The following is a 27588-nucleotide window of genomic DNA, read 5'->3' on the forward strand; positions in this document are numbered from 1 at the left end:
CTCCTAATAATGTTTCCTATATCAGGGTCGACATAACATATATGAAAAGAACCATATAGGAAACACAATACAACGTGGACTAAATACTCATACAAACATGTACATACCCATGGGCAAATAATATTCAAAATTCATGTTTTTTATTCAATATTTCATATTAAAAAGAAAGGGAAACTATATATATATATATATATATATATATATATCCAAAAAAGAAGCACCCAATTTGGAAAGCCTGCATCGTGGCATCATTCTTTATTCTGTAAGGCAACCTTGTAAACAACCTTCGTGCGCACAGACTTCAACACGCCAACAGTTCCTTACGCGTTTCGGGCGTCCATGCGCCCTTGTTCACAGGTGCTGGCGATGTGAACAGGCTGTATGTTGCTTCTCTTATACCGTTTTTCTTGCTCCATTTTGTGGGCGTATTTCTGCATAGTGCATGCTGGTATAATGAGTTCCTTGACTTTACAGTTCCAATGGTGATAGCGTTGCCTTGTCCACATAGAAAAATTCATACCGCAGTGGGTAGCTGGGACACACCGGGGTTGGTTGCAAGAATTGAAGTGTCCTCACAGAAGACACCACGTTCCATATTGCGCCGTGAATCATCGGCGGCAGGACCCGCTCATCCGCGGGAGGGCTTTCCGCGACCTGGGTAGGTTTTTTGGATATATATATATATATATATATATATATATATATATATATATATATTTTCATCCGCGCCAGCCTGCTTTTCCGCCCGACCACTTGGCTTTACATCTTACACCATCACCTACCTGGGGGCAAAGTACTGCACTCTGGGAACTGCAGTTCGGGACTACGCCCAGAAACTGTAGCAGGTGGGTCCCATCACATCGTGGGCGGAACCTTGGCCACATGGCTACACGATGTTTGGACATGGAGGAAGCGGTTGCGGGGATATGATCCCTGTACTGGGCGGGGTGTATGGACACTGCTGCCCCCGTAATTATCCGGACCTGAACATTTTGGCTGAAGCGGTATGGGAGCACAAGGAGGCGCATTTGTTTTACTTTTAGCAGGGCTGGGTTTCCATCCGCACCAGCCTGCTTTTCCGCCCGACCACTTGGCTTTACATCTTACACCATCACCTACCTGGGGGCAAAGTACTGCACTCTGGGAACTGCAGTTCGGGACTACGCCCAGAAACTGCAGCAGGTCGGTCCCATCACATCGTGGGCGGATCCTTGGCCACATGGCTACAGAAGGCAGCAGGACAGCATTTGGTGCGAGATGGGAAGCATTCAGGACGCTTGCGGCGCTGATGAAGGCAATTCAATGCCGAAATGCATTCGCCGAAAATCTGAGTGAAATTAAAGGCTTCTCTGTTGTCCCCCAGTTGTGGCCTCTACCCTCTTTTTTCGTGAAGGAGATAATTTGGATATATATATATATATATATATATATATATATATATATATATATATATATATATATATATATATATATATATTCTCACTCAAAGGTTACCCCCCTGGAAGAAGCCACAGGTAAATGCAGATATTCCATTATTTCAAAGCAACTGCATTGCGTGGAAAAACGGAGTGAATCATCATGAAAAGTTCAATTGCCAGACCGGTTTCGGGAAATCCTGTCCCTTCCCCAATGGCATGCTGTGAATAATGAATTATTTTACACGTGCACTGATGTGTTTTAAGGAGCCTGCCCCCATGGGCGTGGCTGCGCTCACAGCACTCTGGTTCCTGTAGTGCTCCGTGATTTGTTTACTCGAGTGAGTCATTCATCAACACAGAAGGATTACAAGTCTTTTAAAAGCCCATGTGGGTTTGATGTTTGCACACGTTTGAACACCAAAGTTTTCATTCAGTCACTGTGTGGAAAATAACTCCCATGAATGATGGCATCCAGATAGCGCCATCAGGGTCTGCAACAACAGCGGGCCTCCTCCGCGGCCGGGTATAGCCGCTCCATATTCTCATTCATCAACACACAGGTCTTTTAAAAGCCCATGTGGGTTTGATGTTTGCACCCGTTTAAACACCAAAGTTTTCATTCATTTGGTGTTTAAACGTGTGCAAACATCAAACCCACCTGGGCTTTTAAAAAAACTTGTAATCCTTCTGTGTTGATGAATGACTCACTCGAGTAAATATATATATATATATATATATATATATATATATATATATATATATTCCAACTTTTCGTCCACAGGTCAAAAAACGATGTCCAAGCCTCAGTTGTATGCAATACTGGATTTATTTCACATCCCACTCCGAGTGGGATGTGAAATAAATCCAGTATTGCATACAACTGAGGCTTGGACATCGTTTTTTGACCTGTGGACGAAAAGTTGGAGTATTGTGGGATTGGCGATCCCGTCCAAAGCCCGCCGCTGCAAGGGGCCACAACAGCGTAGCGCCAAAACTTGCTTGGAATATATATATATATATATATATATCTCATTTAATAAGACCACAAGTCAATCTCTTGTTGGGACAGTTGTCAAATGATACAATCCCGTCTATAAATTATAGTCAATACATCCATCATTTTATCAATCCAGTGTCTATATTCATATGTCACATATACAATGAATATCCAAAAGACAGGGAGGGACAAGAAAAAGTGGATTCGATTACATATATCTTTCATGGCTAATAATAGAGTCTACGCGTGTTTCGGCCTTGGGCCTTCATCAGGTAACCATGTCATTGTGCAATCTTCTGCTAGGATAGCACCGGCGGCAGTGCTCTGAGTGCTCGATCGAAATAGCAACTGAGAGCTATGGCTGGAGGGCAGGATCCTAACACAATAAGTCAATAGTGATAATGGTGGTAGATTCTCTCTGAATGGCGATAGTCCTTAAAAAGATGGATAGTAATATGATAAACGAGATGCGGCACTGAGGCCATCCAAAAGATGTCACACACGCTAGCCGGTTAAAGGGAAATCCATTTCCTAGCCTCTGCAATATTTCCAAGTGGATGTGCATAAGCGGTGGTGTCATGTACAGTCGCCAGATTCCACAGGAGCGAAGATAATTACCTCCAACTTCCAAAAAGCAGCTCTCAAAGGGAAATAGTGATAACTCACTCTGAGACACTGCTCTCAAAAAGTATGGGGGAATATAACCAGGGAGTGTCCACCACTCTCCCCATAGGATGAAGAGGTTGTGTAGAAGGGCAGCCAGGAAGCGCAGATGCCAAGATCTTGTAGTAGTCTCCTTGAAGAAGGGAATCACCAAGTATTTCTGGGTAGTTCTTTAAGAATGGCTAGAATTACGATATATCATATGTACCCTCTAGTGAGGTCTCTGGCAGGGGTGAACTACAAGCCACTTTCATACAGCATTCACCCAAGGAGAACTGAGAGAGATGGACTACAAGGTAAAAGAAAATAATAAGGACTAGAATAGTCAGTAACACAGACTAGCATCAAGGATGTGGGTGGAGAAGTTCCGACCAGCCCTGCCTTAATAAAGCAGAACGGAGCAGATACCTACTCCGTGAGGTGTGCCGTCCGGCTTCACAAGAAAGCTAAGAAGCGAAACAGCACTCCCTCGTGAACAGGAAGGGACCCGAGGTGTTTCCACCGGCCTTGCGTGACCAAGGCAGGACGGAGCAAACACACACTCGGCGAGGTGTGTCGTCCGGCCCCACAGGGTAGCGATGGGGCGGAACAACTACTCCCTCAAGGAAAGGGAAGGCAGTACCACAAGCGAAGAGCCGCACAGTACCGGACAAACGGCTCCTCGCAATCAAGGTACGTGACAGGAAAGTTGGAGAAGGAAGTGGCAGCGAAGGGAGAGAGCTGCCACTCCGAATCGCCGCTACACCACCGGGAGGGATTTGCCGCCAAAAGGAAGCAGCGCCAGCAGAAATGCAGCGGAACACCAAGCCACGGAGACGCCAAGGAAGTGGCGTCTTGTCAGGAACAAAGCGGAAGTAGGAGGGGGGCGTGGTAACGGATCACATCAGTAAGCCAAGCGTCAGGCAACGTGAGAGGGGTTAGGGGGTTATGGGAGTGTGTACAAAGAGCGACCCCACAGGGTTAGGGAGTGTGTACAAAGTGCGCCCCCACAGTTCGTGCCCTGACCCTGGACACACCTCAAGGTTTCCTTCTACCTTTAACCCTAACAGTATCCCCCAGCAGAGGCCTCATCCCAGGGCGTGGTTTGTTAGGATGAAGAGCATGAAATCTCCTAACTAACAGAGGAGCATGAATGTTTTTACTAGGTTCCCAGGACCTGTCCTCAGGGGGATAGCCAACCCAATCTACGAGGTATTGTAATTTGCCTCTGTGTCTCCTAGAATCCAAGAATTTATGGACCTCATATTCTTCTTCCCCATTTACCAGGACTGGGGGAGGAGGTTCTTCGGGTTGCAATGGAGGGGCGTATCTCTTTAGCAAGGAACAGTGGAAAACTGGGTGTATTTTCATTTGGGGTGGGAGTAGTAGTTTCAGAGTTACAGGGGAGACAAGTTTTTGGATCTGAAAGGGGCCAATAAACCTGGGTTGCAATTTCTTGGGGCCTTCTAATCTCAAGTTTCAAGTGGATAACCATACTTTGTCTCCCTCTGCATAAGTAGGTTCTACTTTTCTATGCTGATCTGCCTGTTTCTTCATGGCTTCTTTTGCTTTGGCTAATTCTGTTTTAGCATCCTCCCATACTCTTTTGATATGGTTATGGTGCTCTTCAAGGGCAGGAATATCTTGTATGGTCGGATGGAAGTGAATAGGTAACATGCGAGGATGATATGCATAGTTAAAGAAAAAAGGAGAAACTTTGATGGCAGAGTGTATGGTGTTGTTGTATGCACATTATGCCAAGGGGAGGACTTTTACCCAATCGGCTGGAATCCCTGTCAAAAGGCATCTTAGGTATTGTTCTTTCCGTTTGCCCATCTGTCTGGGGATGGTAGGCTGTAGACAAACGATGATCAATACCTAGTGCTGTACACATGCCTCGCCAGAATTTTGACACAAACTGGGGTTCTCTATCAGAAATGATAACAGAGGGTAAACCATGTAACCTCATAATTTGGTCTAGGAATACCTGCACTGACTCCTTAGCGGAGGGTATTTTCTTGAGGGGGATAAAATGAGCCATCTTAGATAACATGTCTACCACAACAAAAATAGTGATAAAACTGTGACAAGGAGGAAGGTCCGTAATGAAGTCCATGCTAAGAGAATGCCAGGGTTCAGGGGGAATGGCTATAATTTTGAGGAGGACAGTGGGAGCACAATGCAGCGCCTTTGGTCTAGCACAGATGGTACATGTTTGGACATATTTCCTTATATATTGAGTAATAGCCTCCCACCAAAACCAGCGTTGGCAGGTGTCTATGATCTTGTTTATTCCTGGATGACCAGCCAATGAACTGTTGTGACACCATTCCATCACCTTCAATTGAAGGGGTACATGGGGTACATACAACTTGTTGTCATGATAGTACAGTCCCTTTTCGATTCTATTCATAGGGTCTAGTGTCCATTGTGTATTCAGGAGTTTTTGGTATTGAGTTTGTAACTCTACGAGAAAGTCAGGAGGTGCGTGGTCTTTGCTCCTATTATCTTGTGGGCAGGGATTATCGGATGGGGTTCTTCTGTTTCCTGGAAGGTGGAATACCCTAGTCTAGATAGGGCGTCTGCTTTCCCATGTTGAGGTCCAGGGAGATGCGTGATTATAAAATCATATTCGCTGAAAAAAGACACCCATCGCATCTGTCTAGTAGTGAGAGCTTTCGCAGTTCTGAAAAACTGGAGGTTTTTGTGATCTGAGTAAATGGTAATCACATGAAGGGATCCCAGCAGATAATGCCTCCATTCTTGGAAGGCCAGTTTAATGGCCAATAGTTCTCTTTCTCCCACCGAGTAATTTCTCTCTGCAGGCAGTAGGGTTTTGGAGAAATAGGCTATAGGGTGCAGTTGTCCAGAGTCCCTATCTCGTTGGGATAAAACCCCACCCACTGCATATCGGGATGCATCTTTTTCCACAAAATACGGTAAGGCATTATCTGCGTGTTTGACAATAGGGGCAGAGGTGAATCTTTTCTTCAACTCACCAAATGCTTGTTCTGCCTCTTTTGTCCAACTAAAGACAACCCCCTTCTTTAGCAGTCTTGTTATTGGTGCAATGGTTTCTGAAAAGTTAAGAATGAACCGGCGATAAAAAATAGCAAAGCCAAGGAAGGACTGTACTTCCTTCACAGATTTGGGACTGGGCCAATGAATGAGTGCGTCTATTTTCTGGGGATCCATCTGGACACCTTCAGGGGTGATAATGAATCCTAGGAAATCGATGTGGGTGGTGTGAAACGTGCTATTATCAAGTTTGGCAAACAGTTGATGTTCTTGTAATTTGCCCAAGATTTTCCTGACATGGTCGATGTGTTCTTTTTCTGTTTGTGGATATATCAAGATGTCATCAATATATACAATGACGAAGATGTCCAAATACTCTCTGAAGATGTCATTAATAAAGTATTTAAAGGCGGCGGGAGCATTGCATAAGCCGAAAGGCATTACGCAGTACTCGTATAGTCCGAATTTTGTTCTGAACGCCGTCTTCCATTCATCCCCCTGTTTTACGCGAATCAGATGGTAGGCCCCTCTCAAATCTATTTTGGTAAAGATTTTAGCACCTCTCACCTGGTCTAAAAGCACAGAAATGAGAGGGAGGGGGTACTTGTTCTTGATGGTGGCTTTGTTCTGAGCACGATAATCCAGACAAGCTTGTAAACCACCTTCCCGTTTATCTATAAAAAACAAGGGAGATGACACAGGAGAGGTGGAATTCCTGATGAACCCTTTAGCCAACGTGTCATCCAGGTAAGTTTTTAAGTATTCGGTTTCCGGAGGGGTGAGAGCATAGATCCTACTGCACGGCAGTTCGGCCCCAGGAATTAAATCTATCCTGCAATCGTCGTAATTGCGGTGGGGTGGCAATTTCGTGGCCTCTGCTTCGCTAAATACGGACTGGAATTCTGTGTAATGGACCGGAAGGGTTTCTGTGGCAACACAATATAAAGGAACTATTTCTTCTCGAGCTTCTTGATAACAATTTACCATACAGTGGGAAGATTTAAGGGTTACAGTTCTGCTACCCCAATCGATTTGAGGATTGTGGAGTTGAAGCCATGGAACCCCAAGAATAGCACCAAAATTCGGAGCATCAATAAGATCGGAAATGATCTGCTCTGAATGCCCGTTGTCAAATACTAAGGTAAGCGGAGTAGTGTGATACGAGATGAGCCCAGAGTTAATTCAGAGCCATCTACTGCTCTGATTGGTTCAGGATGGTCTTTGGCAAGAACAGGTAATCCTAGTCTTTTGGCCAGACAGATATCAAAAAAGTTTCCTGTGGCTCCAGAATCCAAAAGAAGGGACATTGTGTGTCGCCCAGTAGCAGAACATATCAGAGTAACAGTCAGGGTGAACTGTTTTACCACTTTCGTAACGGTAGTTCTGGGTTTTGAGATCATAGAAGAATGCACCCTTGAAGAGTCGATCCCACCCATCTTCAAGGTCTTTAGTTTTCCGGATGCCTATACCCACACGCAACTGTTTTCTTGGGTTCTTTAGGACGAACGGGACATTCTTTTGCATAATGCCCTTCCTTCCCACAGTATAAACACAGATTGTTTTTTCTGCGTTTCTCTTTCTCTTCTGCAGATAGGGGTCCTCTTAATCCCTCTATTTGCATGGGTTCAGAGGTGTCCTTATTGTCTTTTTTCTCTGATCGAACTACTAGGTATTTGGGAGCGAGTAGACGGTTTTTTCGCCTTTCCTTTCGTGTAAGCGATGGTCTATCTTTACTGCCAACTCGATAAAGGAGGCACAGTCTTCTGGTGGATTCACTGTTTGGGACAACAGGTCCTTTAGTTCCTCACACAATCCCCTATAGAATAATGACGTTCTTTTATCCTCTGGCCAGTGAGTCTCGGCCACCAATCTGTTGAAATTGGTAATGTAAGTAAGGAGATCCTTGTCTGAGATTGAGAAGGGCGTTGTCGCTTGTCTGCATGCAAGTGTGTCCTGCAAATAGACTCTGCATCTTCTCTTGGAACATAGTAAAATTATACAATAAAGGGTCATTATTTTCCACTAAGGGGACAGCCCATTCAGCGGCATTGCCTGCTAAGTAGGATATAGCAAACGCTACCTTAGCGGCATCATCAGGGAACGCAGCAGCTTTACATAAAAATTGTAGCTGGCATTGGTTCATGAAAATGCCGTATTTCGTACTATCTCCTGTGAATCTCTCAGGTACTGCTAGGGGAACGGGGCTAGGTGTGTGTACTGTCACTTGTACTGGTAGGGGAGTGTCTGGGTTTTCACTAGAGTTGGGTCCTACGGTGGATGAGGGTAGAGAAAACCTGGAAGGTTGGATATAGTTCTTACGGGTCTTGGGAATGGTGCCAGGCTCTCTCAACTGCGTACTTTCTTGAGCTTTTAAGTGTATCACTTCATCTTGAAGCCTCTGATTCTCAAGTCTTAGTCTCCCTACTTCTGCCTGCATTGTCATTAACATAGCAGATAACTCATCTACTCTGGATGTCTGAGTACCAGTATGGAAATCCTGTTCCATACTTGCACCTTCGGTATTCATCTTCGCTCGGGTGAAAGGAGTACGTGGGCTTGGCTTTCTGTCAGGTACAGTCGCCAGATTCCACAGGAGCGAAGATAAATACCTCCAACTTCCAAAAAGCAGCTCTCAAAGGGAAATAGTGATAACTCACTCTGAGACACTGCTCTCAAAATGTATGGGGGAATATAACCAGGGAGTGTCCACCACTCTCCCCATAGGATGAAGAGGTTGTGTAGAAGGGCAGCCAGGAATCGCAGATGCCAAGATCTTGTAGTAGTCTCCTTGAGGAAGGGAATCACCTAGTATTTCTGGTTAGGACTTTAAGAATGGCTAGAATTACGATATATCATATGTACCCTCTAGTGAGGTCTCTGGCAGGGGGGAACTACAAGCCACTTTCATACAGCATTCACCCAAGGAGAACTGAGAGAGATGGACTACAAGGTAAAAGAAAATAATAAGGACTAGAATAGTCAGTAACACTGACTAGCATCAAGGATGTGGGTGGAGAAGTTCCGACCAGCCCTGCCTTAATAAAGCAGAACAGAGCAGATACCTAATCCGTGACGTGTGCCGTCCGGCTTCACAAGAAAGCTAAGAAGCGAAACAGCACTCCCTCGTGAACAGGAAGGGACCCGAGGTGTTTCGACCGGCCCTGCGTGACCAAGGCAGGACAGAGCAAACACACACTCAGCGAGGTGTGTCGTCCGGCCCCACAGGGTAGCGATGGGGCGGAACAACTACTCCCTCAAGGAAAGGGAAGGCAGTACCACAAGCGGAGAGCCGCACAGTACCGGACCAACATCTCCTCGCAATCAAGGTATGTAACAGGAAAGTTGGAGAAGGAAGTGGCAGCGAAGGGAGAGAGCTGCCACTCCGAATCGCCGCTACACCACCGGGAGGGATTCGCCGCCAAAAGGAAGCAGCGCCAGCAGAAATGCAGCGGAACACCAAGCCACGGAGACGCCAAGGAAGCAGCGTCTCGTCAGGAACAAAGCGGAAGTAGGAGGGAGGCGTGGTCACGGATCACGTCAGTAAGCCAAGCGTCAGGCAACTTGAGAGGGGTTAGGGGGTTAAGGGAGTGTGTACAAAGAGCGACCCCACAGGGTTAGGGAGTGTGTACAAAGTGCGCCCCCACAGTTCGTGCCCTGACCCTGGACACAGCTCAAGGTTTCCTTCTACCTCTAACCCTAACAGGTGGCCTCCGTCAATTTCCGTCAAGTGTGACGTTGCGCCGTGGTTAAAGGTCGCCGGGCAGTCAACATTCGTGATATCACAATTGTTGACTGCCACTGCTTACGTACATCCATTTTGAAATATTGCATAAACATTGCTATAGATTGCGCAAACTGCAACTTACAACACCGTAGTAAGGTCTACAAAGTGAAGATATCAACTCACTATACACTTTTACACAGGCGCGCAACACCCATTGGGCTCAAAGGGCTTCAGACCTCCCCCCCCCCTTGTGTGTTGCTGCCCGGGATGAGACACTTCCCGGGCCCGCTCACAGCCGCACCCGAGCACTTCACAGGTCTTTAAAAGACCTTGTGCATGTTAATGGGGTTTTGTTGATGTTTCACCCCTTCTAAGAGTCCCTGCAGCTCGACTGCAGATTGCCTAAAGATTCAGCCCCCCCCCCGAAATGTTTTCTTAGCCCCCCCGAAATTTGACTCTAGTTGCGCCTCCGCAGTTTTACATATTAGCACCTACGCGCTTCAACCCGGGCGATACATGCCTCATTCCTAGATGCCCCGCCTACATTTCAAGTGCTTGAGGTGTACCTGCCTACCCCTTCTCCCCACAACCTTATAACACCACTCTATACAGGGATGCAGAACACTGCACCAATACACACCCCGATGAGCAGGAACGTATGCTACACGGACATAGCACCTCCCCTTACAGATGAAGTGTAGAAGGAGAAGTGTGGCTTAGTGGAGAAGTGTGGCTCAATGGTTAGAGAACGGCAGACCCTGATGCAGATGTCTAGCCCGGGACCAGGGTTCAATTCCCCGCCTCGGTGGGTCTTGGGCTCAAAAATTCCACGGACCTGATAATTCTCGCCTCGGTGCCTAGTCCAATCATGGAGTCCCACACTGCAACTCTGGGCAATAGCTTGCTTAATCTCCACAATGGCCCCCACAACGCTAAGAATGCCTGGCCTCCACCTTGGGGGTGCCCAGGAGTGGACGCCTCACAGGGAAAGCCAGGATGGGTTCCACAGCGGTATTCGTACAAGCGCCTTGAGACCCTTGCGGGTGAGTTGTGCGCTATACAAGTATCAAATTCAAATGAACAGTGCACAACTGATGCACAAGCACGTGCACTCTTCCCCCAACTATCGACTTCGCCTTATTCACGTCAAATACATCCATCAACTCTATCACTTCCCCTGTGCGACTATCCAGGAAGGGCCCGAATACAGATGCAAGATGTGTACGTTGTTCTTGCCCCGCCACCAGTTTTCTACACCTCGCTTGGGACAGTCAAGGAATCTCTGATTACTGGGCAGAAATATTCGCAACGATTAAATACATTACGGGACTACCTCTTGAGCGCACTCCAAGAGCTGCGCTGTGGGCTGTGTCAAAGAAGTGCCTCCTGAAATGTGAAGATTAACAGCAATCCTTCTACTCGCCAAGCGCAGGGTTGCAATGCGATGGGGTAGACGCTCCCTGCTGCTGGCAGCTGACTGGCTTTAAGACACATCGAACTCTCAGGAACAACTTGCTGCCTTCGTGGAGCTCATGCCCATAAGCTCCAGGCCGAAGGATGTTGGCACCCTCTTGAACTGTATCTCTATGAACGGGTGGATGCAGCGGGAAATAAACGAGATGGGGCAGAGGCTGGCTTTCAGCGCCATAAGGCAGTGAGCCCCCTTATCTTGCTTTGATTTGACCAATAGCGGATATACTTTGCAGTTTTCTGCATGAAAGGGGCCCTCTTAAGTCGCCACCTAAATGCTGATGACCATTTTTTATTATGTTTCATGCCCCCCCTTCTTTTTCATAATGTTTTTAATTCCTTTACAGCAGATGTTAGACGGGGACCCGGAGGGTCGGCCTAGCAAGGGGGAGAGGCCTCCTGGCGAGGGCCCTCTCTTTAGATCGTACGGACGAGCAACTACCCCCCCACAGATGGACGCCACACAAAGATAGGTTCTGTACACTTTTATCGGTATTCTTAAGCAGGTTAACTTTGACGATACAGCAGGACCAGGATACGGTGATCCCTTCAATTCTAGTCTCTGGGGAAAAAGGGGGTAGCGGGACAGTCTCAGTACCGGTCCGGTACAGGGGTAGCTGGTGTATAGCTCTCAATCCTCAAGCTGGAGGGTTCGCAAGTAGGGGCCGCGGCAGCGCCAGCAGGCCTTCAAGAATGGTTTACGAAGATGAGCCGCAGCAGCGCCAGCAGGTCTTCAAAGATGGTTCACGAGGATGGGCCGCGGCAGCGCCAGCAGGCCTTCAAAGATGGTTCACGAGGATGAGCCGCGGCAGCGCCAGCAGGCCTTCAAGGATAGTTCACGAGGATGAGTCGCGGCAGCGCCAGCATGCCTTCAAAGATGGTTTACGAAGATGAGCCGCGGCAGCGCCAGCAGGCCTTCAAAGATGGTTCACGAGGATGAGCCGCGGCAGCGCCAGCAGGCCTTCAAGGATAGTTCACGAGGGTGAGCCGCGGCAGCGCCAGCAGGCCTTCAAAGATGAGTTCGTCTAGGTGTCTCTCGACTCCAGGATACAACTGCCTTCCTGCTCTGGGGCTACCCCAGTTATAGGTCTGGCGCCCTTTGTATTCCGGACCCTCGCACTTGGAGGTCGGGGGGTCCTGGATGAGGGAGTCCAGACACCCAGCAGGGGGGTGGAGCCAGCGCCCAGGGAGGCTGGGGGCGATCGAAACCAGGCGGAGGGGAGCCATTGACACTCCTTCTTCCATTGACTCGCCAAGTGGTCTCTTTACCCCCTGGGTGGATGGTGGTGCCTCGATGTCGGGGCCTGGCTGGGCCTGAGGTGGAGGTCGACCGGAGGCCACGAGGCCTGGCCGTGGAGGGTCCAAAATGGCGGCTGGGCCAGGAACGGTGGTTCCGCACAGGGCCCGGGCCAGCCGAGAAGGTTGTGGTTACGAGTCTGGGTTCCGTCGGGTACGAGCTGGGGGTTGACCCGGGGGGCTGCAGGTGTGGTTCTTGTCCGGGGAACAGGGGTAGCAGTAGTCCGGTATCCGCCATGCGGTGAGGGGTCGGGCATGCCACGAGGCCTGTCCAACATGCGTCCCCTCCAGCTGAAGGCAGGGAGAGTCACCCATCCTCTTGGGTAATCTCCTCGCCGAGGCGGAAGAAGCGGGACAGGCCGTCTGCGTTGGCGTGGTCTTGGCCTGGGCGATGCTCCACAGTGAAGTCCATCCCTTGCAGGGAGATGGACCAACGCAACAGCTTCGGATTCTCTCCCCGCATCTGCATCAGCCATTGCAGAGGTCGGTGGTCTGTTTGCACCCGGAAGTGGGTACCGAAGAGATCGGGCCGGAGCTTCTTGAGGGCCCACACCATGGCGAAGGCCTCTCGCTCTATGGTGGTCCAGCGCTGTTCTCGGGCCAGCAGGCGTCGGCTGATGAAGGCCACTGGCTGGTCAACTCCCTCTGTGTTGATTTGGGAGAGGACGGCCCCAACGCCGTGATCGGAGGCATCGGTCTGTACTATAAATTCCCGGCTGTAGTCGGGGGCTTGGAGCACTGGGGCGGTGCACATTGCGGACTTGAGGTTCTCAAAGGCGGCCTGACACTCAGGGGTCCAGTGTACTTTTGGGGGGTTCTTCTTGGATGTGAGTTCGGTGAGGGGCCCCACAATGCTGCCATAGTCCTTCACGAAGCGCCAGTAGTATCCGGTGAGCCCCAGGAAGGCTCGGACCTCTGTTTGGGTGACCGGAGGCTCCCAAGCCCGGATGGCTGCGATCTTGAGTTGGAGAGGGGCCACCTGGCCACTTCCTACCTGGTGCCCCAGGTAGGTCACGGAACCTTGGCCGATTTGGCACTTGCTGGCCTTGATTGTTAGTCCTGCCCGCCGGAGGGCGGTCAGGACCTCCTGGAGGTGTTGGAGGTGTTCTGCTCTGTGGAGACTGTACACGGCAATATCGTCCAGATAGGCGGCGCTGAACTCCTCAAGCACCACCAATACTTTGTTCACGAGCCTCTGGAAGGTGACGGGGGCATTTTTCATTTCGAAGGGCATCACTTTGAAGTGGTAGTGGCCATGCGGGGTGGAGAAGGCGGACCGCTCCTGGGCGCCTGGGGTGAGGCCGATCTGCCAATAGCCCGCGGTCAAGTCAAAGATGCTCAGGTAGCGGGCGGCCCCCAGACGGTCGATCAATTCATCAGCTCGGGGGATGGGGTGAGCGTCTGTTCGGGTGACGGCGTTCAAGCCCCGGTAGTCCACACAAAATCTGAGTTCTGGGGCGACGCCAGGGGCGGCGGCCTTGGGGACCAGCACGACCGGGCTGGCCCATGGGCTGTCGGAGGGCTCGATCACTCCTAGGGCCAGCATCTTGGAGACCTCTGATTGGATGCAGGCGCGTACCCGATCGGGCACTCTGTAGGCCCTGTGCCGGATAGGGGGACTATCCCCGGTGTCGACATCGTGGAGGCACCAGGGGGTGACCCCGGGCGTGAGGGAGAATAGATCGGCGAATTGTTGCAACAAGTCTTGGCAGCTGTGGTGTTGTGCTGGGGTCAGGGTGGAAGAGAGGTTGACCCCCTCCACGGAGCCGTCTTGTGCTAGAGTTTTCAGGAGGTCGGGGAGGGGCTCGGAGTCTTCTTCAGCCCCACTGTCGGGAGCCATCAGGAGGCTAAGTTCTGATCGAACAAACTGTGGCTTAAGTCTGTTGGCTTGGAGGACCCGGAGGGGGTTCCTGGGGGACTCCAGGTCCACCAGGTAGGTGACGGGGCCCTTGCGTTCCACCACCTTGAAGGGTCCGGTCCATTTGTCCTGGAGGGCGCAAGGTTCGACCGGGGACATGACCCAGACCCGCTGTCCCGGCTCGAACTCAATGGACGAGGCGTTTTGATCATACCAGCGTTTCATGTCCTCTTGGCTGGCTTCGAGGTTGGCCTTGGCGAGTTCCCGGAACCTTTGAGTCTGATTCCGGAGGGTCAAGAGGTACCTGTACACATCGGGGGGAGCCTTTTGGGGTGTCACCTCCCACCCTTCCTTGACCAGGCTGAGGGGACCCCGGACGGGGTGCCCATACAGGAGCTCGAAGGGGCTGAATCCCAGGGACTTCTGTGGGACCTCCCGGTAGGCAAACAGGAGGCAGGGTAGCAGCACGTCCCATTGGCGGCGTAGGGGCTCTTCCAGGCCCATGATCATGCCCTTGAGGGTGCGATTGAATCATTCCACTAGTCCGTTCCCTTGCGGGTGGTAGGGGGTCGTGAATTTGTAGGTGACCCCGCATTGTTGCCAAAGGGACTTCATGTATCTGGAGATGAAGTTCGTGCCCCGATCACTGACGACCTCTCGGGGGAAGCCCACCCGCAAAAAGATCCCCATTAGGGCTCGGCCCACCACGGGCGCTGTCACAGTCCGGAGAGGTATGGCCTCGGGATAGCGGTTGGAATTGACCACCAGGACGAGTATGAACCGGTGACCTTGCGCTGTCCGGGGCTCCAGGGGCCCCACAATGTTGATCCCCACCCGCTCAAAGGGAGTGGTGACGATGGGAAAGGGTTGCAGTGGGACTTTTAGTTTCCGGCCGCTCTTCCCGCTGGCCTGGCAGGTGGGGCAGGCCCGGCAGTGGTTTATCACATCGTTCCGCATCTTAGGCCAGTAGAAATGGGTCACCAGGCGGCTGTAAGTCTTGTCCTGCCCCAGGTGCCCGGCGAGGGGCACATCGGGTGCCAGGTTCAAGAGGAAGTCTCTGAATCGGAGGGGGACCACCAGCACCCGGCTGGCCCCCAGTTCGGCAATCTTCTGCTCACTGTAGAGGAGCTCATTGTCCCAATAGATCCAGTGGGCCCCCGAGGCATCCCATGCGCTCTGGGCTATGGCTTGCTGTCGGAGCCCCTCGAGGGAGGGACATGTTCTTTGTTCTTGGCGGAACTGTTCCTGAGTGGGGCCACCTTCTTGGCGCCACTGGGCCAGCTCCGGGAGGTCTCGGAGTGGGTCAGGTTCTTCGTTGTCGGGCCCCGGTGGACCGGGTTCAGAGGTGGTCTCTTCCGCGACGACAGGCGGTGGAGGTTCGGGCCACTCGGGTTCTTCAGTGGATGGGATGGCGCGGGCGGCCATGGATCGGGTCGTCGCACAGACCCATTCAGGAAGTCCAAGCATCCCCAGGTGCTCTCTTCGTTCAACGGCTGCCCAGGGGGAGCTCTCGAGATCGTTCCCCAGGAGGCAGTCTACGGGGGCATCGTCTCGGACGGTCACTTTCAGCATGTCCGACACTCCCCCCCACTCGAAGGGGACGCGGGCCATCTGGCACAGGCTTTCGGAGTTGTCCGCAGACCGTACTGGACAAAGTACGTTGGGCAAGATTTGATCGGGGGTCACCAGATGGCAACGGACTGCAGTCACACTGGCCCCCGTGTTGCTGAGGGCTTCGGCCCGGTGTCCATTAATGGTGACCCAATGGCTGTACTTCTGCTTGTTGGCTGGGATGGGGGCCCGCAGGACCATGTCCCTTTCTCCTAGACATACCAGGGACATGGCTGCCGGCTCCCACTCTGTCTGGTATTGTTCGCACTCTTCGGCTTCTTCTTCGCCTTGCTCTTCTCCGAGGGCGACGGCGGTGATCTGGCGGTTCATTGGACCCGGTGCATGGACTGACTGGTTTCTCGGACAGTTGGGGTCATTGGCGTAATGGCCGGGCCGCTGGCATTTGTGGCAGACAAGGTTGGAGCGGAATCCCGGTCGCGTCGGAGGGCTTCCTCTTCCGGCCGGAGACAGGGGTTGCTAGTGGGGTGCACCGTGGCGGTGTCCCTGCCCCGGCCCTGGCCTCCTCCTCCCCCTCGTGGACGGTGGGACCCCTGGGAGGCTCTGTTTTGTTCGCCTGGCCAATTCCGAGGGACCCGGGTGCTCTCCCATCGATCTGCTTCGATGGCTAGTTTCCGGGGTTCGGTCAGCTTGCTGTCGAGGAGATGCTGCCTTAGTTCCACAAAACAATTATTGGAGAGGTGTTCCCACACGATGAGATCGACCAATTGTTCGTAGGTGGTGACCTGGCTGCCTTTGATCCACCCCTCTAAGGCCCGGCTAAAATAGTTCACGTATTCCACCCAGGTGGTACCGGGGATCCTTTTACAGTCTCGGAATCGCTGCCGGTAAATCTCAGGGGTGAGCCCATAGCGAGTGAGAAGGGCGGCTTTCATGTGCTCGTAGGAGGTCATCTCTGCGTCAGGGAGTTGTAGCAGGGCATCTCTTCCTGCGTTGACGAATCTCCCCCATAACCCGGCTCCCCAGTCTTTTCGCGGAATACGGTGGGAGATCATGGCTACCTCGTAGGCCTTGAACCATTGCTGGATAGCGTCGTTCCGGTAGTACTCTCGGACGACGTCTTTGGGAATGTGGACCTTGGTGTCCGTAGGGGGAGCAGAGCTCTGGTTCTCGGGGACGCCGAGGTCCTTGTTTTGTCTTCAAATCTCTAGTTCTTTTAAACTGCGCTCGTGTTCGTACGCTAGTTTCTTCTCTTCCAGCTCCCTCTGGCTTTTTTTTCTCTTCTCGTTCTTCCCGTAGCCGTAAGTGTTCGAGGGCTATCTTTTTTTCCGCTAGTTTCAGTTCCCCATCTAAGCGGAGTCGAGCCAGTTCCAACTCGTGGAGCCGGCTCCTCTCCCGTTCTCGGGCCTCCTCGGAAGAGAGGCCCGCTCTTCTTTCTTCTTCGGGGGTTGCAATTGTTTCTGTGGTCTCGATACTTTCGTTTTGGGGTGGGGACGCTCCCGTCTCCACCCAAGACTCCAAGGCGTGCTTGAGGTCGTCTTTGGTGCTCAGTCCCGTTGTAGCGATGCCCAAGTCTATGCAGAATTGTTTCAATTCCTTGTGGCTGTATTCTTCCAGCCGTTCCATCTGGAATTTTGCGGTTGTTCCGGTCTCTTTCGTCAACATTGTTGCGGTGTGTAGTGGGGTGAGTTACTCTCCGTACGATTATGCGTCGGCTCGGATCGCGCCGCTGGCCACCAATGTTAGACGGGGACCCGGAGGATCGGCCGAGCAAGGGGGAGAGGCCTCCTGGCGAGGGCCCTCTCTTTAGATCATACGGACGAGCAACTACCCCCCACAGATGGACGCCACACAAAGATAGGTTCTGTACACTTTTATCGGTATTCTTAAGCAGGTTAACTTTGACGATACAGCAGGACCAGGATACGGTGATCCCTTCAATTCTAGTCTCTGGGGAAAAAGGGGGTAGCGGGACAGTCTCTGTACCGGTCCGGTACAGGGGTAGCTGGTGTATAGCTCTCAATCCTCGAGCTGGAGGGTTCGCAAGTAGGGGCCGCGGCAGCAGGCCTTCAAGGATGGTTTACGAAGATGAGCCGCGGCAGCGCCAGCAGGCCTTCAAAGATGGTTCACGAGGATGGGCCGCGGCAGCTCCAGCAGGCCTTCAAAGATGGTTCACGAGGATGAGCCGCGGCAGCGCCAGGAGGCCTTCAAGGATAGTTCACGAGGATGAGCCGCGGCAGAGCCAGCATGCCTTCAAAGATGGTTTACGAAGATGAGCCGCGGCAGCGCCAGCAGGCCTTCAAAGATGGTTCATGAGGATGAGCCGCGGCAGCGCCAGCAGGACTTCAAGGATAGTTCACGAGGGTGAGCCGCGGCAGCGCCAGCAGGCCTTCAAAGATGAGTTCGTCTAGGTGTCTCTCGACTCCAGGATACAACTGCCTTCCTGCTCTGGGGCTACCCCAGTTATAGGTCTGGCGCCCTTTGATGTCTGGACCCTCGCACTTGGAGGTCGGGGGGTCCGGGATGAGGGAGTCCAGACACCCAGCAGGGGGGTGGAGCCAGCGCCCAGGGAGGCTGGGGGCGATCGAAACCAGGCGGAGGGGAGCCATTGACACGCCTTCTTCCATTGACTCGCCAAGTGGTCTCTTTACCCCCTGGGTGGATGGTGGTGCCTCGATGTCGGGGCCTGGCTGGGCCTGAGGTGGAGGTCGACCCGAGGCCACGAGGCTTGGCCGTGGAGGGTCCAAAATGGCGGCTGGGCCGGGAACGGTGGTTCGGCACAGGGCCAGCCGAGAAGGTTGTGGTTACGAGTCTGGGTTCCGTCGGGTACGAGCTGGGGGTTGACCCGGGGGGCTGCAGGTGTGGTTCTTGTCCGGGGAACAGGGGTAGCAGTAGTCCGGTATCCGCCATGCGGTGAGGGGTCGGGCATGCCACGAGGCCTGTCCAACAGCGGACTAAGAAGAGCAATGTTCATTACTATCATATACCAGTCTGTGTATCTTTGCCCTCTTTATAGATCCTGCTCGCTGTTTTCTGTATACCTCTGTACAATAAAACAGAATTTAAAGGGGAAAAAAGGTGAGGTGTTGTGGGTTGAGAGCACTGATTGTCCAGGGATGGGTGGCACTCTCTGAAGTATCCAGGGAATCATTGGTTGAAACCTATCTTCTCTCTCAAGAATTGGGTGTGTGGACACTACAGTCATCCTAAGGAGGCAGGGAGGGTATACAGTGTAAAGATCGAATTCCTTAATGAACCTACAGGTCAGAATGATCCGACATCTGTGCCTTTCTTTGGGCCTGGACTTGGGATACCTCTGAGGCTGCTACAGTAATGGAGGACATCCGGAAAGGGACAGATCCTTCTCAGCCTGCAATGACACGCACACCACTGTGCATACTTCCTGTTGGAAGGCCAGTTACCAGCCTGACACTCCATATAGGTTGTCTGGGGAATGACTCACAGCCCAGGGATCATCCAGTTGGCCAGCAGATGCTGCTCAGCAGACCAAGCTTAAACCCTACATTGAACCCTCTCTAGGACCGATGGGCACAACTCAAGAAAGAACCATGGGCGAGGACTCCTGTGAAGAGAACAGTTCATCCTTCCTTTAGTATTTAAAAGAAGATCATGTTCCAGGTTTTGCACCGCTTTATGCATCACTGTTGATTATCTTCTGTTATTTCAATGGGAGATATCATTGTTTCATGCCAGCTGCTGTAATTATGGGTCACATGGTTATTACTTTAGTCAGTCAAAGTTGACAATTGAAGCTGCTTGCAGTTGCAGATGCCTCATCACCATCACTCACTGGGGTTGGGGGTTCATTGCTTATAACTGTTCTTCTGTATTATATTGTACTGTATTTAAACATTTTTATAATGCTTTTCTATCCATTTGTTGAGTGCTGAATCACTTGCCTCAATGGGTAGAACGCTACACTGTATAGGGTGTTTGGTTGGAAGGGTGTTGTCTTTGTTTTGATCCAATGTTCAAAGTTTTTCCAAGTAGTGTGTGATGACCACCAAGGTGTAGTGATCGTGTTATAGACAATATAGGCCTTCCAGATCTCAAGGAAGACTGGCTGGCATTGTTTTCTATCTTGTGACCGATCCCTTTCACTGCATAGACCTATGTGGTACAACAAAAATTCTCTTCACTTCACCATTGGAGTTTGGAAAAACGTTAAATCACTTTCCCTACTAGAGGACAAGGTTCTCTTTTCCAAAAGATCTCATGCATGGATGACCCTCAACACGTACAAAGTCTTGACACCACAAACATATTTTAGCCTGGGTTACCCAAAAGCAACAAAAATGAGTTCCTGAAATATAGACTAGGAATTCTGCCAAGCACAGAGCATCTTCCACCGTGGCTCAGGATAGAGGGCAACGAGCTCTGCCCGCTTTGCATCTCAGACAAGGGGGACATTCTCCATGTCACTTGTCTTTGTGAAGAACTCCAACAAGCACGCCAATTGCTCCTCAAGGACCAGCTTAAGCAAAAAGGGATCAGCACCAGAAGGCAAGCGGTGCTTGCCTGCCTGAATCCTCTAAACACTAAACTGAACTGCAGATACGTCAAATTCCTCGCGATGGTCGAGCAAAGAATTCCAAGACCGCCAAAACCGGGGATCAACAATACAGACACAGGTTATCAAGCAGACGGTCAGAAGGAAGCAAGGGAACCCACTGTCCAACCGTTGTAAAAAGGCGCAATGACAGTCACACTGTACTTTTATTTAATCACATGCTTAACTTTTAACAGTTTTAATTTATGATATTTTATGATCCTTATGTAATATGCTTTGCACTGGTTTTAATTAACTATGCATAATAAACTTTACCTTACCTTACCACTTCACCATTGGTTATCTTTAATACATTCAGTGCCATTATGAACCCTTGTGTATTCATCAACATCAAGTGAGGAAATGAGTCTCATTGCGGGATCTAGGGTCTCTCTGCAATGACTGTGATTATTGGATGAAGTTCAGATGTGAACTGCAAAACATCAAAGGGTGGGGCTTAGTAGTCCTCAAACTCACTTGCCACTTTTATTCTGTTGTGCCGAAACATGAAATGAAAAAGAAACTTAGTCCACATTAGACCTTTCGCTCCCAGAGCAACTGCAACAAGGCAGCTTTTGACAAATGTTTGATTGTGGAAGAGTGCCAGCTACAAACAAAAAGGCTTAATATATGTGTTGAGGTCTAGGAAAGAGGTACCCCCTACGACCCCCTCCCCCAGGGAAAAGTACAGTAGTACCATCAGCAAACTAGGGGTGTGGAAGTGTTAGTTTGGGATGACAATGAAACTCCACTGGCTCCCCCTGTTAGCCCGCATAAACTTCAAAGATAGCGTAATTATCTACAAAGCTGCCCCCCTCAAATGTGGGTCAACAGCACTAGTGGCTCTCGGCTCAGCGGCAGCCAGGACATCATCAAACTGAAGATGAAAAAGTGTAGAGAAATCAAAAAAATAAGCCTTCTCCATCTATGTTTCCAGGATCAGGAACAACATCTCCATAACTATCAGGACTGCTGCAGTTTAGGAATGCCCCCACCCCTCAGAACCTAGACAAACCACCAATCCCTCTTTGAGTGGGTGTTTGCCTTGGAATCTGTACAGAGCACTGCTGTTTTTTGGCTAGGTTTGTGCAATAAGAATATCACATACATTCGAACAATGTTAGTTGCTGCCTCCTTTATCCTTGGAGAGATTCTGGGAAGTGGAAAGCTTTGAAGATTAGCAGCGACCTTGGAGGGTCTATCTAGCAAGTTGCATAGACAGCGAATATGACTGTTGATCTAGTCTTGCAGGCCTATGCATTCTAACTTCTCTGTGTGCTCTTGTCGCACAAACTCTGCATGTTCTCCAGCATATCCCATGCCCCAGCCAGTGGTGTAACGAAACTTGAGGGTGCACCCCTGCAAAGTACAGGGAGGGGCCCGTTCCGGATTTAATCAGGAGCTCTCAGACCATGGTGTCTCGTTGGAGCTCGGGGGCCTCCAGCAATGGGAGGGCCTTTGTTACGCCATTGGCCTCAGCTTACTCAATACTATTACCTAGGCAATTGACTTACATGTCTGTTCCTGCTTGCAAAGTTCCTACTCTCTAAACTGGATTTCGCACTTCTAGGAGCAGGTTATTTACCAAACTATAGCCTTTTGGCAGGGTGGACGTAATAACACGCCCCAACCATTTGCGGACATGCCCTGTGTGCACATGACTAGAATAAAAGCTTACTGCTCTTCTATGGACCTTGCACTCTCAAGCTCCATCTGTATCCAAAGCTCTAGCTTTGACCTCCAAATCTTAGACACCAACATCATCTCGCATAAGGCAGAGGCCTTACAAAGCACTTCCTGGGTTCACAAGTAGCCAGCATGACTCAAAGGCCGGAGGGGCGAGGATAGGTCATCTGGGTGACTCTTTCTGAGCACTACTCCGACAGTCAGGAATCTCTCTGAATCCCCTATGCGCTAGTGGACCTGCGCTTGGGAGGTTATATTTTCACACTGATACCCACAGAAGAGGTTTGTGTTTCACAAGCTCTAAGGAGTTGGAGAAGCAGCTCTTTCAGTCGAATTCATGGGGCCACACAGTCAAATGAGCTCCCGACGTCAGATAAATAATTTCTCTTATTAATCAGACATGCTGTGAGAAGTTGGCCTGGTATATGATGATCACTATTCTAGTGAGCACCTTGCACCAGTCCAAACACCCCTTATGGTGATGGTTGTAAAGTCAACCTTATAGACCAGCTATCCTAAGGGTAGCATGGACAGAGCAGTCTTAGGCTAAACTCAAGAGGGTATGTGAAGCCAGCTGTTTTACCATATGCAATCCCTTTAATACCAAATGAAAGGACACCACACAGGATATATATTCAAAATATATATGTATTTATTTCTAAACAAACCCCTGAACTCTTTAGGAGCACAGAAGCACCAGCGCAAAACAAGTAACTTAATATAACATCGAAAAGTTGCACAATTATGGATAGGGCCGGGTGGCCCGCTAAACCATATACTAAAAAAGTGGTATAAGTACCATGTCACGAACAATGGTAAGGCCTGGGGCCTTGGGAATCGCTGGGGCTACACTGGACTAACAATGGTTAGGGAGCAGGAGGCCCACGGGATGCATGTGCAGTGTCTAAAGGCATACACGTTCACACATAGAAGTCAATGGGTGCGTCAAAGTTTAAAAGTTAAAGGTTTGGGAGTCTTCCGGCTGAACTAGAACTTACCCACTTGAAACTAGAACACTAGGAGTGTAAACCTCTACAGGAGCACCGTAGTATACGCGTTACCTAACCCACAGGAAGCGGGTGCATATGTCTAAAAGTGTGTCGGGTTTCGTTGTGGAGATCTATGGAGCCTTGGAGAAAAGATGCTGCAGGCGACCAGAAGAGAAGAGTCCGGGTGGATCCAAGGGTGGATCGAAGATGTAGAGGACCTGAAAGCAGAGGGGACAGAGTCTGGGTCACTAGCCAGTGACCAGGATGGAACCAGGAAGGAACCATGTGATGTCGCGTTGCAATCAGGTGCTGATGGGAAGCTTGTCTCTGCAGCCACATGGACCAGGAGTCATCGACGACAACCAGGAGTCAGGCACGGACTGTCCCACAAAGGCTCTCGCTGTCGGCGGTATCGGCTTCAGGATTGGAGTCAACAAGCCTTGGCAAAGGCAACCCACGCAGGCTACAATGCAGGCTTCTTACTCAGACCAGCAAGGTCTAAGGGGCTGCTTCTTTTGAGGGAAGCAAGGTCCAGTCTGGAGCAACCAGACCAGCAGTGTAGTTTCTCATATTCGTCGCAAAGATGGCCACCAGCCAACGGGCAAGTGACCGGGCAGATGCCTCAAGCAGAAAATGCAAAAGGGCCCCACGCAGAACTCGTGGAGTATGCAGGGCTGATCTTTGGTGCAGATGCTGCTCGGGGCTGGGGCTTCTCAATCCCAAATGCACAGCTTCGAGGAGGCCTCGGGGGCTGCACAGCTAGCAGGTCGCAGACTTTTCAAGATGGCCGGTCCCACGTCTCTCGTCGCCTTCACGGGTCTCAGCTTTGCAGGGACTGTGGATCGGGCTGTTGCATGTCTGGGAATCTGATTCTTGTCAGGCTCTGGGCTCGGGCTCCGGCGGGAGGCGGCGGCAAAGCAAGTTGTTGATCGCTGGATGGTGCCTGCTTGTGCAGGGTGGTCACTCCTTGACCACAAGGGAGATTCTTCAGTCGTCTTCTTTCAAAGTAGAGTGATGAAGGTCCAGAGTTTTGTTTCAGTGTTTCTGTCATGATAATCTAAAGTCTCTAGACTCAGCTCCTACCTATATACTAATCTTAGGGGCTGGATTACCTGCTAGGTCCCTCCTATGGGTGGGACCAGGGAAGGGGGTGGTTACACCCCTTTCCCTTTGTCCAGTTTTGTGCCAGAGCTGGGGCTGGAGTGCCTCAGCACCGGTTTGAACTGGCCTATGCATGGGACACCTTGTGTGCCCCAGTCAGTGTCTCAATCCTTTCAGCCCTCCCTATCCCAATACACAAAGTCCTGTCTGGGGTGGTGCTAGCACCTCCCAAGGCAAGAAACCTATTGTCCAAGCCTCCCTCGCTGGAAGGACTCCCAGCAGCAGGATGTCAGACTTTTGTCTGTGGCAGCAGCATCCATTTTGTGATGCTGAGGCTCTGGTTAACTTTAACCGGGAATAGTAGGAAGAACGTGTCTTCTCCCTCTAGAAGGGTGGAATGCTACCCCCGTCGCCAGAAGTGGCGAGGGGGTAGTATTCCAAATCGTATGACACCTTACTCGACATGTTTTGATAAAGCCAAACCAGAGATAGCATTTAACCGCGAGGTTTATAATGCACTTAAGAGTATATGGCATGGCAATATCCTAGAACAGCTATAAGAACATGGTTCAGAAAGCTGCAGACAGGCTCAGCTCATGCTAGAGCACCATCTCACATAAAACCAAGCACTCTGCCTCCAGGATTGTTAAGGCCTGCCATAGGAGTGACTTATAGGTATATATGTGTCTAGATATAAGGTTAGATATAAGAATACTATATTTAAACAAGGGGTGATTACACCACCTTGCCCCAGCTGAGTGATCAGCCAGTTGTGTCAATTTGGGTGGCCAGCCAGGGGTGGCATAATACATGCTGCAGCCCCTGGTAGGCCTTGGATGCACCTATGCCCTGGGTACCTATAGTACACTGTACAGGGACTCATAAGGTGACCCAGTATCCAATTGGAGATGTACCTAGGGTACATTGAGTCCTTTTTAAAGAGAGAGCAGATAGCCTGGGCCCTGATTAGCAGGATCCCAGGCCAACTAAGTTGAATACCAGCTAAACACTAGGCAAACAATCTGGGGTAACCATAGTCAGGTATCCACCTTCCTACACATGCCATCTTTGTCTCCAAGTCCACCGTTTGACAGGGGTCTAATGTACAACTCTGGATCTGGATTGAAAAAACATAGCAGCCATTCTCTGCAATTTTTGCACAATAAATGTTTAAGGCTGGAAGGAATCTGAAAGACACACTCCATGGGACATTCACAACACCATCAAGCATTTTAATTCCAGTGCAAATACTGCATCCATTACTTCTGCCTTTATTTGTGGCGACCCCCCCCCCCTTACCCGATTGAATATCTAATCTAAAAAAGCGTGTAGTCGATACACAGGAAATTTCATTTTCTGCCTATATAAAATCAAATTAAACGGGACACAAATTATTAAGGGGGTGTTTTTGTTCTTATTAAAAGGGCAATGGGTAGATTATTAATTCATGTTCTTGCAGTAACATTTTTTGTGGGGTTGAAAAATTAAAAAGCTTAGCATCTCAGGGCTCCTTCTTTTCAGGTATTTTGGATGGTAAAGCTTTTTTATACAGCAGGCCTGAAAAACAGAGGTCAGTCAAAGGGCACAATGCGCGGCGCCTGGCCGCCTGCACAGAAACCGTTCCCCAATCTCTTACCTTCGTGTGATCAGAATGACACAATGTCAGGTCAATTTTGGCACTGAGGAGAAAAAGTACAGAAAAACACCTTTAGAAACGCATTGGCCAGTGCTTGTTGTTTTCTCTCAATTATTCTAGTAATTAAGACATTGTTGGGTATTCGATAGGCATTTTTGTTATAAACATGGAAAGTATCATGTACACTAAATTATTAACATTTGGAAAAGAGCAAACTGTGGCTACAGTGCATGTTGTCACGTAGATGTTTGAACATCTACAGTAAAAGGTAACTTATAAGAAAACAATAATTTACGCATACTGTAGTTGAAAAACGAAACATTTTTCCTGAGAAAAATGTTTAACATTTTCATTTCACTTCATTTGCTCAGGTATCAAAAGTAACAAACATGACTGAACGCATTAATCATAAAACGCCAAGCCAGGTTTTTCATCGTTTTTTAAATACACTTAAGGCAGTCAGCCAAACTAGCCTCTGCCGCGAATAGATCCTGCACTAAATATCTGGAATAACGGGCACTGGAAAAGCCTATGCAAGAGCGATTAGATTTGCCTATGTGTTTTAATCAAGTTGTACACTAGGGTGGTTGTTGTTCAGTGGTGTTTCTTAGTGGTGTAGAGGAGAGTGGCGTAGAGTGGAATGCCATAGAGTGGGGCAGAGTGGCAAAGAGTAGAGTGGCAAAGAGTGGAATGCTGTGAATTGTTATAGACTAGAGTGTCGTAGAGTGTACAGGGCCGGACTGGCGTTTTGGAATCCTGCCGAGCTCGGGGCTGATGTCACTGCGGAGTTTTGTGCTAATTACGTTGATGGGAGACCTGCGTGTGGTTCGAAATAAACAAAGCAAAACGAATTTCGTTCAGCACACTCAGGTCCCCATCAACGAAATCAGCCCCCAGCTCGGCAGCATGCCAAAACACCTAGTAGCCAGTCCGGCCTTGGGAGTGTAGTGTAGTGGAGATTAGTAGAGTGGATGGGCATAGTGGAGGGAAGTGGATGGGGTAGAGTGGAGGGGCACAGAGTAGAATAAAATGTCATAGAGCTGAGTGTTATAGAGCGGAGTAGAGTAAAAAGCCATAGAGTAGAGCAGCATAGAGTTATAAAGTAGAGCAGCATAGAGTGGAGTATAGTGGAATACAGTGGAGTGGAGTGTCGCAGAGTAGAGTGGCGTAGAGGGTCCTAGAGTGGAGTAGTGTTGTAGAGTAGAGTATGGTAGAAGTCATAGAGTGGAGTAAAGTGTTGTGGAGTGGATCATCATAGAGTGGAGTAGAGTGGCATGGAAGGGGCGTAAAGTGGAGAGTTTGTAGAGTGCCATATAGTGGCATGGAGGATTATAGAATGGAGGCCAAAGAGTGGAGGGCCCGTGAGTGGAGGGTCCGTGAGTGGGGGGCCAGAGCGTGGGGGGCCAGAGCGTGGGGGGGGCCAGAGCGTGGGGGGGCAGAGAGTGGGGGGGCAGAGAGTGGGGGGGCAGAGAGTGGGGGGGCAGAGAGTGGGGGGGCAGAGAGAGGGGGGCAGAGAGTGGAGGGGCAGAGAGTGGAGGGGCAGAGAGTGGAGGGGCAGAGAGTGGGGGGGCAGAGAGTGGGGGGGCAGAGAGTGGGGGGCAGAGAGTGGGGGGG

The 27588-nt window shown here is 50.3% G+C and overlaps 1 protein-coding gene across 1 annotated transcript in view; it reads right to left on the reverse strand.

Moving 5' to 3' along the window:
* The window catches only part of CPSF4L (cleavage and polyadenylation specific factor 4 like), a 208088-nt gene that overhangs the window by 77179 nt on the left and 103321 nt on the right, over positions 1 to 27588 (reverse strand). The window contains exon 6 of the mRNA XM_086928781.1: positions 25975 to 26017. Coding sequence (XP_086784907.1) covers positions 25975 to 26017 — 43 coding nt within the window. The remainder of the gene's footprint in view (positions 1 to 25974; positions 26018 to 27588) is intronic.

This window comes from Lissotriton vulgaris, chromosome 7 (genome assembly GCF_964263255.1).
Source record: "Lissotriton vulgaris chromosome 7, aLisVul1.2, whole genome shotgun sequence".
NCBI classification, from domain to species: Eukaryota; Metazoa; Chordata; class Amphibia; order Caudata; family Salamandridae; genus Lissotriton; species Lissotriton vulgaris.